Source organism: Protopterus annectens, chromosome 14.part0 (genome assembly GCF_019279795.1).
Source record: "Protopterus annectens isolate FY-2018-M chromosome 14.part0, PAN1.0, whole genome shotgun sequence".
Taxonomy (NCBI): domain Eukaryota; kingdom Metazoa; phylum Chordata; order Ceratodontiformes; family Protopteridae; genus Protopterus; species Protopterus annectens.
The window spans coordinates 156,480,212-156,495,609 of NC_056748.1; the positions used below are offsets into that span (position 1 = coordinate 156,480,212).

General features: G+C 33.5%; 1 protein-coding gene across 2 annotated transcripts in view; it reads right to left on the reverse strand.

The window, feature by feature from the left end:
• Positions 1 to 15,398, reverse strand: part of VWA2 (von Willebrand factor A domain containing 2) — a 1,170,846-nt gene that overhangs the window by 169,021 nt on the left and 986,427 nt on the right. For both annotated transcript variants that reach the window (XM_044055935.1, XM_044055934.1), the window contains one exon: positions 13,933 to 14,065. In XM_044055935.1, coding sequence (XP_043911870.1) covers positions 13,933 to 14,065 — 133 coding nt within the window. The remainder of the gene's footprint in view (positions 1 to 13,932; positions 14,066 to 15,398) is intronic.

The window sequence follows — 15,398 nt, forward strand, 5'->3', positions numbered from 1 at the left end:
TAAGCAAGCTTACCTAGCTTGGATGTTAGCATTCTTGGCACTGATAAAATACGCCTCCTATTTACAATTGTATGGTCAAGCACATTGTTATGAAACTGTATTTCATGTATGTACCATAACTAATTGTTTACTTTAGACATATACACTGTTTTTATCAAACATCATTATTATTGTTATATTTGTTAGTATTTGTTGGATTCTCTACTGAATGTCAGGAGCTTTTCTCCCTGGGTCTCTACTGAAAATGGGCTTCTGGCCCAGATGGACATTACCCGCTAAACAAATGTAATAAATACATTTTGTTAATGTTTAAACTATTTTTGTTTTGTAAAGCTTTTCTCCCTGGGCCTCCACTGAAAATGGGTTCTTTATTGCCCAGTTGGACTTTCCCAGTAAACAAGTGTCAAATAAATAAATAAATAAATTCAACAGACTTCAATGTTTTCATAACCCAACATTCTGAATTTAGTCTGTCTGTCTCTCTCTCTCTCTCTCTCCCTCTTTTTCTCTCATTTGAAGAGGAAATAAGCATGGATTTCCAAGACCAAATAAAGTTATTTGGTTTCTCTCTATCAACAAGTGCTGTGAGATAAAGCAATTGACTGAGTGGTTGATTCACTGATTTACATCTGTTATCCAGTGCACAGCACTGCATCTAACCGACCTTTTTCAGACCAACTTGGTGTTACAATAAAAAAGCAGAGAGATAATAAACAAAACTCCATAGAATGTTCTTCCAGTGGACAATAATCTAAAGTATAAAATGAAGACAGAGTTGTACAAGTAATCATTATAAGTGTGTTTCTTTCGGCTTTTCCCGGTTAGGGGTCACCACAGCGGAACTCCGGCCTGCTAATGACTGGCAGTAGATTTTGACGTGCTGGCTTGCCAGGCCTAACGCACAACCTTCAAAGAAGGAACGCCCATTCACGCATGTCGCCACACAGAAGACACTCTGAGAATCGAACGAGCAACGTCTAACTGTGAGGCGACAACGCTACTGCAGCACCACCACCGCAGTTCAAGTAATCATTATACGTAAAGTGCAAAATTATAATTATTGCATATAAGTGGGAGTTGGTGGAGAAATACTAAAACTTGTAATTACTGCACATAGCCATCACTTCTACTTTGGATCACATTTAATGTATCCTCAACGTCAGTTTGTATAATTTCACAATGATCCGATGTTACTGTCACTACTGTTTGTCTCTTTAAGCACCCAGACTGGGCCTGAAATTGGTCAATGTGATCAGTGTTCTACCCTGGCAAGGAAACAAACAGAAAGAAGGGAAGAAAGACAGAGAGAGAGAGATAGATAATGAGTCAGTAAAGAGGATGGTACTGGCCAGGACAGAACTTAGAAAGAGAAATGATGCAGTTCAATGTGCAAATTAAAATTTTAGTACAGAGAGAAATAAGAGAGTAAGTTCAGGTTATACCGTTTTTGTTAATCTTTCAAATCTGGGTAAACTGATAGCAGTACGGGAAGCTAGAACATCAGTTTAAGATCTTATCTGAAGAATTGCGATAAATGTAATAAACAATCAGGGATATATATACATACATACATATATATATATATATATATATATATATATATGTATATATATATATATATATTTTTTTTTTTTTTTACAGTGTGAAATTTAGCTTCAGGTTTGGAAGGAAGCAATTTCATCCAGTAGGAGAACTCTTCAAAACTGCTACCTTTAAAGCTTTAAAGTGGTAGAACCCTGACATTTTTGGAGCGGAGTCAGTCTCCCTAACCCACCAATGTGTATGAGTGGGCTTTGCTCCCCCACTCCATATATACATATATATATATATATATATATATATATATATATATATATATATATATATATATATATATTCCAATGTCACAAAATATTACAGAAATGAGCAAAGTCTGAGTTGTTGTACATGACCAAACTGTTCCGAATGAATTAGCCTGCCTCCCAAACGTGAAGTCTGAGGGGTGTGTTTGTGTGTGTGTGTGTGTGTGTGTGTTTGTGTGTGTGTGTGTGTGTGTGTGTGTGTGTGTGTGAGAGAGACTGCCCTGGTGTCTCTGTGGATGTGTACATGTACCAGAGTGTGTCTGTAGGTGCCTCCAATGAGGAAACACTAAAGTAGTTGAACTGTATTAAGTGTTTGATTCAGAGACACATAAATGAGTCGATAATGTGTTTTTCCTCAATGCAACTATTTCATATCTCTGAATTTTTTTACTACTGTAGTGCTTCTAGAACTAACTAGTAGTGCCATAGTAGTGTTATGGTGATAATTTTCTGAATCCCTCCATTAGGTGAAATCAGCTTTCAGGGTACAAAGCAAATTAGTGTATATCTAAAAATGGCATTCATCACATTTTTGAGGTACACTGTTAAGTCTGGAGTGTGATTGAAAACTGAGAAAAATCATCAAAAATTAAAAATTCTAAAATGTAAACTTTCATATAAAGTTGTGAAGGCTTGTATACAGGCAAATACAAAATACCCTGTTTGGGCTGCAAAGAAAACATTCTGTCCTTTGGCTTTAAAAATAAAGGCATAAATATTTGTTAAAAGTTCTGAAGAAATCTTTATTGCTACTTCTTAATAAAACATGTTGTTGATCACCAAAGTTATAGTGCTATGACTGCCAACCTAATATGCACTTGGGCTTTGGCAGTTTGACAGTTTTTCCATACTATCTGCAAAAGTCTTCAGTATTTTCAACTAAAAGTCTCTTGAACCAAAATGAAGGTGAAATGCACACACTGTCACTGGAAGTTGGGGGCAATTATGACAGCCATTTTTTTACGCCTGAGAAAAATATAAGATAAAGCAGAGGAGGCTGACTTACCTTACATAAAGGACAAATGGCATAAGTGAAACAAACACTTGCATAAGCTTTACTACCATTGTAGAACTAGCTATGGGTAAGGGTCCTGGGGGTAGGAAATACACAAACTAAACAGGGATAATGAGTGACAAAATACAATAAAGTGCACTTGGAATCTGACAGAAACAGTTTCTGCCATGTTTGTTAGTTTACACTTGTCATAGAACAGGAAGAGGAAATGACAGATAATCCACACATCATTCCAGCCTTCATAACTGGAACCAGCACAGATTCATGCAGTAACAATCATGCATGTTTAGTGTTGAAGTACATTCTGGTCATGTTGAACAAGAGCTCCAGGCAATACAAAGGGATGGGAAATGATTGTATCAATGCAGTATGTTTCCTTTACAGGCTTACAAGTGAACATAAAAATCTGCAGTAGGGTGGTGTTGTTGTCTGACACTGGATACTGTAACCAAGCAAGCTGCTGTCTGTATTACTCACAGAGTACAAGTGTCACAGTAAGCTTTTACATAACTGATGCTTGCATGCATAAGCAATGGAATACTGCAATTATTTATTACTAAATTACCAGTTGTTATTGGAATTTTACTTACTTATTGCCACATTGTTGGATCCTTTCTGTAGAGAATATGACATCAAGTGAAAGAAATAAGGTTTCAGCCATGATGATTATCCACAATTGCAGGTAGAAAAGAATGTGACATGAAAAAAACAAGCTTAAAATTGGGAGGGTGTGGCCAAGATGGCTAACTGAGGGAAGAGACTGGTGAAAGCTCTGTGACTGAAAACATTTCACTGACAGACAATATAATCAAATAATTAAAGTGTGGTGATACTAGTTAGTTAATTTTATTCACTAATAGTCAGAGAAAAGATTTTTAACTTCATGTTCTTCAAAAGATGTAATTTCCCTGTCAGAATTTCAACAGCTTGGATAAGACATAAGGGACTTTAACATGAGTGACTGAAGAAATGTTACTCAGGATTCATTCCTTTGTTAAAAATGACATCCAGTTACTAATATCTGGTATGCAGGATGTATTACTTAAATGGACAACCTGGATACCAAACTAGAAAGTTTCAAAGAAGAGTCCAGAAAGATGATAGAACATTTAGAAATTCTTATGAAACAGCACATTGCAAAAATCAACAGTGCAGAAGAATTTTAAAATGATCATGAAAGGAGACTATCTGAAGGTGAGTACAGACTAAATTTCTTTTAAAACAAAATAACTGGCTCATAGATAAAGTCGATGATTTAGAAAACAGACTGAGATAAAATAACATTATAATTTATGGTCTATCTGAAAAGTATGAGGGAGACAATATAATTAATTCTTAACAACCTGGCAATATAAAACATGAAATCTACCTGAAACATTATATTTTGGAATTGAAAGGGTACACCAATCCCTGAGAGGACATTCAAAGAAGTAAAACTCACCACCATTTTCAATTATAGTTACGTTTATGTCCAGCTTAGAAAAATATCAAACATTAAAAAACAGCATGGTCTGGCCCACCCATTTCAATAGGAGAACATGTAGTCAGGCTTCACAATGAGTATTCCAGAAAAGTAATGAGTAAAAGACAATCCTGCTTACCACTGATTAAAGAACTTAAAAATAACAATATTAAAACCACTTTGGTGTTTCCTGCAAATATCAAATTATTTCTTTCTGAAGGAACTAAAATATTTGACACACTGGAGGAGACTTCCACTTTTGTTAACAAAAATAAAATATTTGATAATACTGAAGAAATGGATTGGAACAGTATATCCCTCAAGAGACAGAGTGAGCTAAATTTCTGGAAAACTGCTTCTAAAATTAAAAAGCTTAAAAACAAGTGACTTTTATTCTTTAATTGCAGGACTTTTATTTTCTAAAACAATAGATTTATCCTTTAAGTAACAGGTTTGTACTGGACTTTAAGTTTCAAAATATTTGTAACTATGTGTTTATATTTTAAGCTAAAGCATTTTTCATGATAAGGTATACAACTTGTTAGTTTTACATTTTTACTATATTTACAGTGGAAGACAATACATTTTATTTAACTAGACTTATAAATGTATTTAAGGCTGCCACGGTGGTGCAGTGGTTAGCACTGTTGCCTCACAGCAAGAGGTTCTCCAGTTCGATCCTTGGCTGGGGTGCCTTCTGTGCGGAGTCTGCATGTCCTCCCTGTGGTTGTGTGGGTTTCCTCTGGGTGCTCCAGTTTCCTCCCACATCCCAAAGACATGCAATGGATTGGACACTCCAAATTGGCCTAGGTGTGAGTGTGTGTATGTGTGTGCCTTCAGTGGAAGGTTGGGTGCCGGGCTGGCAACTCGACACCGTAAAACTCCACTGCCAATCATAAGCGTTGAGGTGATCCGCTGTAGCGACCCCTAACCGGGAAAAGCCGAAAGAAGAAGAAGAAGAAGAAAACTTATAAATGTATTTCTAAATGTTAAACAAATACTTCCTGTAAGCAGTAGAATGTAAATTAAGAATTGCATTTTATTTATTTAACTTTGTTTAGTATGTGCATTGTTGGGTTAACTGAATGTCAGTAATATGATAATTAGAAGTGTTAAAAGTGCTGTTGAGTTTGGTTTCTTTCTTCCTGTGTAACAGGTCATTTATGAAGCGATTGACAGTTAAAAGATCATGAGAAAAAAAAGAATGTTTCTTTTGTGTGGAAATGCTTGATTCTTGCTTGCCTTGCTTTTGACTTGCTTTTTGAGCTATGAGGAGAAATTCTAGGCCAAAGTTAATCACTGCTGTCTGCAAAAACAGGAAGGAACTTTTTTCAAGTACATATGTGATAAATCTACTCAAAATAACATTTTTTAAATAGTTATTTAGAAGTGAAGAACTGGTAAAACAAAAGCTATAGTCATGTTTTACATTGAGTAAACAAAGACATTGGCAACCTTCAAACACTGGACCCCACCCAGTTTGGGTTTGTGAAGGGCCGATCTTGTCTCCTGAACCTGATTGACTTCTTTGAATCAGTCTCCAGAGCCATGGACAAGGGTAAGGTGGTCCACACAGCCTATCTAGACCTTGCCAAGGCCTTTGACACCATCCCCCACTCTGGAATCATAGATAAACTTACTAAGTTGGGTATTAATCCCTATATCACCCAATGGGTTGCTAAATGGCTTACTGATAGAACCCACACTGTAAAAGTAGCTGACTCCAAATCCAGCTCCAGACAAGTGACAAGTGGAGTACCTCAGGGTTCAGTCCTGGGGCCACTCTTGTTTGGCATCTACTTCTCTGAAGTACAGGTCAACACTAAGGGACTCTGGCTAACAAAGTTTGCAGATGACTGCAAACTGGGAGCCATTATTGAATCCCCAAATGATGTGGATACTCTACAAAAGGGCCTTACAGAAACAGATGCTTGGTGCCAGAGCCATGGGCTCAAGCTCAATGCCAAGAAATGTATTGTTATCCCTTTGGGAAAAACATGTATCCATGAATTACCATATAGGTGGCAGTACACTAAACACAGAAAGTGTGATAAGAGACTTAGGGACACAGGTGGACAGTGGTCTCACCTTCGATAACCACATCGCCACAACAGTCAGGAAATTCTTCTATGTGGCACACCTCATCACGAAGGGCTTTTCATCCAGAAAAAAGGAGGTCATTGTCCCACTGTACTCATCCCTCATTAGACCCATTATAGAATACAACGCCCCATTTGGTATGTACCTCTCAAGACATCTGCAACAACTGGAAAGGCCTCAGAAATACCTCACTAAAAGAATCACAGGCCTAAAGCAGATGCCCTACGCTGACCACCTTAAAACTCCAGCTATACTCTGTCACATATCGCCTTCTCAGAGGCAATCTCTGCTTAACATACAAGGCCATGTCAAACCCAGAGCTGTTGGACATGCTACACTTAAAGAAATCCCAATCCCTCAGAGCTACATGCTCCAGGGATCTAAACCTTGTCATCACAATAAACAAAACATGCTGGAGGGATAGGTTCCTGACCCAGAGACTCCTCAGACTCTGGAATAGATTGCCCATACATGTCAAGCAGAGTGCCTCTTTGGACCTCTTCAAGAGGAACCTTGACGATTGGATGGGAGAAAGGAAATTCACCCCAGGGATCATGTCAGTCGCCCTGCTAGACAGGGGTCCAGGAAAGTAAATAAAGTGGGAAGAAGTAGCCAGGGAATTGTTATGGCTAGGCTTGTAGAGGCCCTAGGGCTGATAGCCTAGTACCAACCTATGAACCTATGAACCTATGAAGTTGTTGCTGCTACATAATTTGTTTACATTTTGCTGAATGTTAGTATTTTATGCTGTTAATTCTAACTGTGCATATTAATGGAAAGAAGTAAAGACATATGTTTGTTACTGATTAGAACAGTTTAACAGAATGAAAAATAATGAGAAACTTACAGAAGAAATTAGTAGCTGCTATGAGTTGTAATTTTTACATACTGTAGTTAAATTCAAATGTCAGGATGTGAAGCTTAGATCAGAGCAGCAGTTCACAATGGCTAAAACACATATTCAAATTAAGCAGGAATTATTTTAATTACAGTCAAGATTGCTTGTAATACTAGAATTAATAAGAAAAGTAAACATCATATGAATAATATGCAAATGCATAAGGAATGAAATATCTACTATGTAAGCTTAGTAAAAAAGAGCAGTCTGAGTAAATTAAGAAATATATGCACAAACTGTAATCTCTAACAGAGAGCTGATGATTAAATATCGCTTTTCAGATTTTACAAATACAAGTTACACAGAATACGGTAGAATATTAGTGGGCAAATAAGACAGAAAGAATATATTTAAAAACACTTCTTATAATACAGACCTGTATTACATATACCTGCATATAGCAGAAATGTGAATGTACAAAATATCATAAAATTTACATAGAAAATCATATAAAATATTTGAAACTATCCAGAAAGCTGAAATTTGAAGCTTGTTCAAATGAACTTTGAAGCTGTATGCTATTAGATTCACTAAGACTACTTAGAAATAGAAATAGAAATAGATTAGTACTAGGCTAACTGCCCTTATGGGTCATTTTAAGCCTAGCCAATTATTCCTTGTGAGACTCAAACCCTGCACCTTGTGTTTGTAAGGCAAACACCTTAACCATTAGGCCACCCTCCCACTTGAAATTCAGAGCTGAAATTTGAGTGTTATATTGCTGAATCTGTGCATCCATTTTGATAGACAGTAAAGTAGATTTTTCAATATGCTTGAGCCTGGGAAGGGAGAATGGGATTTGAATTAAGCACATTATGAGTTCTGAATACAGTATAGACTGCAAGATATTTTCCTCCATGGAAATAGCAAGGCATTCTCTTTGATGTTTGTAATCTACATATTTTTATGAATTAGTTTAATAAGCTAAAACATTTTTAAATATTTTGATATTTATCATATTAAGAGTGTTACAAAATTTTAAGATAATAGACACTTGTATTTTAAAATTAATTCACAGTTTGTGTTACATCTATGTAATCTGTACATATCTTTTAGCATGATAAATAAATATGTGCATTAATTTCCCTTTTGTATAATAGTTTTGTAAGATAAGATCACCTGTCACTTTTAAGTTTACAGATATATTTATCTCTTCAGGTCTCACTGTGTTCTACTTATTTATTTACGGATTTAGTTATAATAATAAATGAGCGAACAATTTAGGAATATTTAATGGATAATTTATACTACTATCACATAAATAGGTAAATAGTACACTGCTGGATTATTTAATATTTGTGTTTAATAAAAGAGGATTACTAAACTTTTGTGCAGTAATGGGGATAGCTTTAAATTTTAAAATATATAACTAAATTAATAGTCTCATTATTTTTAATTTATATATATCATTTTTAAGTCACTGTAGCTTGCGGCTAGTTTTTTGATGAATTTTAAATATTGGTAAGCAGAGGGATAGTATAGTAGCTTGTCTAGTCTATGGGTAAACTAGAAACTTTGGTATCTATGATAGGTTCTATTTTATTAGTAATATCTACAGTTACAGTTGTAGACTTGTTTCTGTTATTTACAAGTTTTAGTAGTTTAGTTTGTAGAAAGGAAGAATTACAAGTGTGGAATGTTAAGATAGTGCTGGAAGAATGCAATAGAGTCTTATATGACTAAATTAATATAGTGGACAAATGTGTCATATTATCTTTTAAAATAAATATTTTAAATAGACAGTATGGATAGTTTTAATCTATTATATATTAATTTAAATGGATTAAATAATAGCAACAAAAGGAAATCATTAGTGAGATAGCTAAAATTAAACAGAGGAGACATTACATTTTTGCAAGAGACTCGCTTGATAGATTATGATATACAATATTTAAATAACTTAGGTTAAAAAATGTTATCATCTGCTTCTTTTAACAAAAAGAGTAGCCAGACTGCTATACTTTGGTGAAAATCTACTGTGATGCCTAAGGTCATGGAGTTCATTAATGTTCCCAAAGGAATGTATACATTTGTAATAATGAAATATAATTGGCGGCTCTATACACTAATTTTTCTGGATCCCTGGATTAGGTGCAAGAGTGGATAAAGATCACTTAAACTTACTATAACATCATGAGAAGGGTAGATTAATTTTAGCAGGTAGTATAAAAGATACAAGTGAACAAAAGAACAAAGCTAAAGTTCTACCATTGGCTAAAGCAATAAATGGATGGATTAGTAATAACAATGTAGTTGATTTACTAGTAAAAGCAGAAGATAAGTCATTGTTCTTCACTCATTATTCTTATGTGTATGGGACACAATACTAGAACTGATAGCATTTATGCCTCAACAGATTTAGTTGATAAGGTGCATTATTTTAAAATGATTCTTTGTCCTTCATCTGTTTATAATGCTTTAAGTATAATGGATATAAGGAAATTTCAAATTATTTCTTGAATTCTAGTATATATGATGAAATTAAAAGATTTTAAGAGTTACCTTAAGGATCAAATCAAGATTTTTTTTTTTATCTTTGAATGATGATGGTCAGATTTGTAATAATCATATTATGGGATTCCTTAAAATTGCATATTAAAGACAGAATGGGAAGATTGGCTAGTAAAGAACCAGTCCAGTCTCCAATCCACAACCAAAGTTCCGTTTATTGAGCGCTTTCATCAGTAACTATCAACTAACTTCTTCAGAATACAAAGACAAACTGTCATATATACATCCAACAAATCATGTGATATTCACATCTAATCATCATTTAAAACCATATATACCAAAAAAATATATGTTAATAAATATAGGACTCATACACATACAACTTTACAAATCTAAAACCCCTTAAATAAAAAGAAAAAGATAAAAATATGGACAAACAATGAAAAATTATCTATCTTAAACACCTAAATGCCACAAATTTTCCTGGCCTAAATGAGAGTGTAAGTTTGAGTAGTTTTTGAGAATGCATTCATGGATTGGACAATAGTTAACAAAAATTTTTTTTTTAAGGTACATAATTTTTCATTGTTTGTCGATATTTTTATCTCATTCTTTTTATTTAAGGGGTTTGAGATTTGTAAGGTTTTATGTGTATGAGTCCTATATTTATTAACATATATTTTTATGCTGTATATATATATATATATATATATATATATATATATATATATATATGGTTTTAAATGATGATTGGGTGTGAATATCACATGATTTTGTTGGATGTATATATGACACTTTGTCAGCCTGGCTTTGTATTCTGAAGAAGTCAGCTGATAGTTACTGATGAAAGCGCTCAATAAATGGAACTTTGGTTGTGGACTGGAAACTGGACTGGTTCTTTACTTTCAAGTTTGTGGTTGATTCTTGGTCTTGACAATTGGCTAGTAATAAAATGAAAGAGTGGAATAAACAGTTGCTAGAAATACAAGATAAAATGTACAAAGTGAGGTTTAAATAACAAACAATGAAATTAGATAATACTGTCATTAAAGATTAATGTCAAAATATCAATCAAACAGTTTAAATAGATAAAGTAGAGATAGATTTAGGGAAAAAAAATAAAATTGTACAGATAAGCGATGACTTCAACAGATCTACACAATTAGCTAATACAAGTAAGATGTTAAGCAAAAAGGTACAAATCAATAATATCCAAAATCCTCACACTAATAAGTTTACTTCAAACAAGGAGAAAATGCTTATTATTTTTAAAACAATTCCATGAGGATCTTAATAAAGATAAAAATAATAATTGTGATGATTACAAAATTGAGAAGTATTTAAATAAAAATGTTATTAATAAACTTAATGAACAACAAATATCTCTGTTGAATAAGCCAATTACTCTAACAGAATTTAAAGAAGCTTTAAAAAGGGGGAAATGGTAAAGCTCCAGGGTTATATGGTTTAAGTAAGGAATTACATAGTCTGCTTCCATTAAATATTTTAGAGTTGTGGAGTGACATTTTCAGGATAATTCAAAGTGACAAAATAAATCCTCCCTCATCGCCTATACTTAAACAAGGAAAGGCTAATAAGTTAGTTTCCTCATATAGCCTGATTTCATTATTAAATGTAGACTATAAAATATTCATTTCCATCTTCACTACAAGAATAAGAGTTATTGTAGATAAATGAATTAATAAAGATCAAACGGGATTTATAGCCAATAGAATAGTGTATGATAATATAAAAAGGATAGTAACTATCTTAGATTCAGAAAAAGGGATGAACAAGAAATCACCCTTAATTGGCTTAGATATCAAGACAACTTTTGATTCGGTAGACTGGAAGTGTTTGCATTTCCAGCACAATTTATTGCTGTATTAAAATACCTGTACAGAGACTCCAACGTATATGTTAAAACTGGATCTTCCATTGCTCAAAACCACAAACCAAGGATGTCCCTTATCTCCTCTACTATTTGCATTAGTTATTGAACCCTTAGCTAATAGTACATGAAGCATGAAAAATTGAAGAAATCTCAATTAACAAGGATTGACAATCTAAAATACAATTTTTTGCAGATTATATTTTACTAAGTATAGGGGATTTAAATTATTCAATCAAAGAAACAGATGAGGAAATTGAAAAGTTTCAAGAAGTATCACTGCTGAAATATAATAAAAAAACTAAAATGTTAGTGTTAAATCAATTACTAGACAGTACGTTTAAAGATAGGTATGAATAAATAATCGGGAAGGAAAAGAGCTAAAATATTTTGGAATACAAATCTATCAAGATGTGAGTAAAATTACTTGTAATAAATTTGAAAAACTAATTGAAGAAGTGTTACTTCTTATTAAAAAATGGAATGCTTTGTTTTTTTACTTTGAGGCTAGGTCAGTACTTATTAAAATAATTATATCACCCAAGATTACAAACACATATAGCTGACTCTCAGCAGTTTTAATACCTGACAAAAAAAATTTAAAGAAAATGGAAAATGTTAACTTCATTCTTATGGTATTCTAAAAAGTTGAGAATTACTTATAGAAATCTTGTAAGATTATGGGAGTATGGCGACATTAGCTTCCAAGATGTAGAATCTTATTCTCTTGCTGCAAATTGTAACTTTGTTATACCCTGCATAGGCTCAACTGACACTTATAGTCAATAGAAAACCTTTCAGGAGCAGATTATACTAAATTCTTATAACTGTATCAACTATGAAAAATTAGAAATATATAACAATCTTTTCATCTGGCTAAGTTTAGCTTACAAGGAAGTTCATTTTAATCTTTAGACTCTGCATAAATAAAATAAATTCTTATAACAGTTAAGAGCTATGTTTTTAAAACTTCATTAATATCATGATGGAAATTTTTGTGCTTTCCCATTGCACAGACTTCTAGAGTTAAGGAAACTTAGAGCAATGCTACAATTAATTTACTAAAAATGAATATATTAGTATTATGGTCTGATTGCTTTCAAAAAGCAAAAGCTAAGTCATCAGAAAATTTAATGAAAGATTATAAGTTGGGTGAATCTGATAACCAGTTAATAGTATCCATCAGTAAGAAATTAAATGAATTTGTAGATAACATGAGTGAAGAGGAACAGAACACTATCCCCCCATTATATGAATAAATTAATGCTATCATCAAAGGTAAATTGAAATACAAGGGAAGCTTGTCTAAGTTATATATGTTAATTATAAATAATAATTTTGGTGCACAATTCTGGAATTTTCTAGATAGTAGTGGATTAAGTGACTCATTATGGTAAGAATAATACTTAATCAAATTTCTTCAAGCTTATACTGTAAAGTCAAACCAAGAACACAAAAAAGACACCAGAAATCTCAGTTCTCCCTGTCAGAATACAACTCTTTAGTAAAATAAAATACAACTCTGGCATCTTTTTGTGTTCTTGGTTCAACTTTGTGAAGTCTTTTGGAGTTTGTTGGTTATACTGTAAAGTTTGTTATGTGGAAATATATACATAGAATGTTTGTTGCTCCCTATAAAATCTTTATGTTTACTAAAATGACTTCTTCAGTTTGTTGGAGATGTGGTAAAGGTGTAAAAGCTGATTGGATGCACGTTTACAGATTGTGAAAAATGAAAATAATAGTGGAAAGATATGCATGTTTTTAAGGGGTTATGGTCTGATAATTGTTCTTTAACTAGATCAATAATACTAACGGATGTTCCACTTCCTGTATCTGTAAAAGCAAAACAACAAAAAACATTTTGGAGTCTGTTGGCAGTTGCTACAAAGTTATTACAAAAAAATGGAAATCAAATTCAATTCCTACGTTCAAACAATTTTTACATTTAATAGCAATACTATGTAAAACTGAAAAAAAAGAAGTGATCAGCATAAGATCAATAAATCATACTAAGACTTTTAGTGGCTGGGATAGCCTTGAAATGTTGCTATTGAAATACAAAGATCCTTAATATGTTAATTATATAAGATTACTTGAAGGTTCAATGTATTCCTAACACTGTATCACAGTATGTGATAGTGAATTTCTTCCTTTCTGTGTACATATTGTAAATATATTAAACTGATAAAAATTTACTTTAAAAAAGCTTAAAATGGGGAAATGGAAAAGGTTATTAGCCATGCATACAGTGAGAAAATATAATTAGCTTACCTATAAAAGGGGCACAGTGATGTATAGGGTGCATTGTAGCTCTTGGAGCCTTTCCAACATATGTGATTTCCTTTGAATTCCTTTACTGTTTCAAGGGTTCTGCGCTCACAAGGTTGGGCTTCTACCCTGCACCCTGTCACAAATCAGAAAAACATAATGTGTATCTACCATTAGAAAAAAAAAACAGAAAATGAACTGCTTTATCTACTAGCTATAAATAAAAAAAATATGCATTTTGACATAAGATTTTCTTCAGTGTGTGTCAGAAAACAGAGGGTGCCTACAAAGATCTCATAATGATTTAAATTAAAGTAGTTTGAGATCATGTTCTTCTGATATTAATCAATAAAAACTTGCTATTTACTATAAGTTTGTCTTGTATTTAGCTGGTTTACTTCATCTTTAACTGGAAGCACATATGAGTACATTTTAGTAAAAAAAAAAAAAAAAGCAACATTACCTGCAGTGGTACAAATTTCCATTAAGCTTTGTCATTGCTACACTTCTCTGTTCTGCATTAATTACTGGTAGGGTCATTTTTATGGTCTAAAAGTTAATATGAGTGATCAATCTTTGTTTAATTAAAAATATTATTCACAGTGTCAGCTTTAAAAAAGAAAAAAATCATGTATTTAGGGCTAATGAATAGGCAAGCTGATCTGTATCCAATGATTTCACCATCAACTGTAGTACAAGCATGGGGTACCTTAACTTAAGCAGTGGGGTCTGACGTCTGCACGTACATTATGTGTTTAAAATGGATGCTATCTTTTTTTTTTTTTTGCACACAATTTATCATTTGATGTTGGTCCACTTCACATATCCACCTCAGTATCCATTCATTCCTCGTGATAGGCTTGAGAGTGAAGCCAGTTAGGGGGAACACCATCATAATGGGACTCTGGAATGCATTTCCTTAACTTACTTGGATATCTCATTTGTTCTTGCAAGAATGAATGCAAAGCTTTGTGCCAACAGGTTAGCTCAGGGTTCAATGTCTTATCCTATACCCATAGTAAGACAGCAAGATACATATACACACCCCATACACACTATTCATATGTAATGGTCTCTGCAGTTCCTCCACTGTCCACATGGGGAGCTGTTGAACTAGAAGTAAGGAATACTACCTTATCAACACCCTTCCTTTCTTCCCAACACTGGCTGGCAGTTTGGTTTCAAGGCCAGGGCTTATACTGGTTTGCCAGTGTCATACAGAAATGCCATGCACCCCCTCACCAATGGGCTAGTGTTAACCCATAAGTAACTCTTTGATTTCCACAGGCCCCTCAGGTATTTTATTAACCAAGCCACAGTTTCCAGCAGTGTTACTGAAAGGCTATGTGCTTTCATCCTTGCATGTAAATGTCTGTATATGTCTGCCTGACAGGACTGCCACTTATGCCCTGAGCTTTTTTCTATGCTTGTGGCCTCCTGTCTTGAATGAGTAGTGGTCAGATGCCATT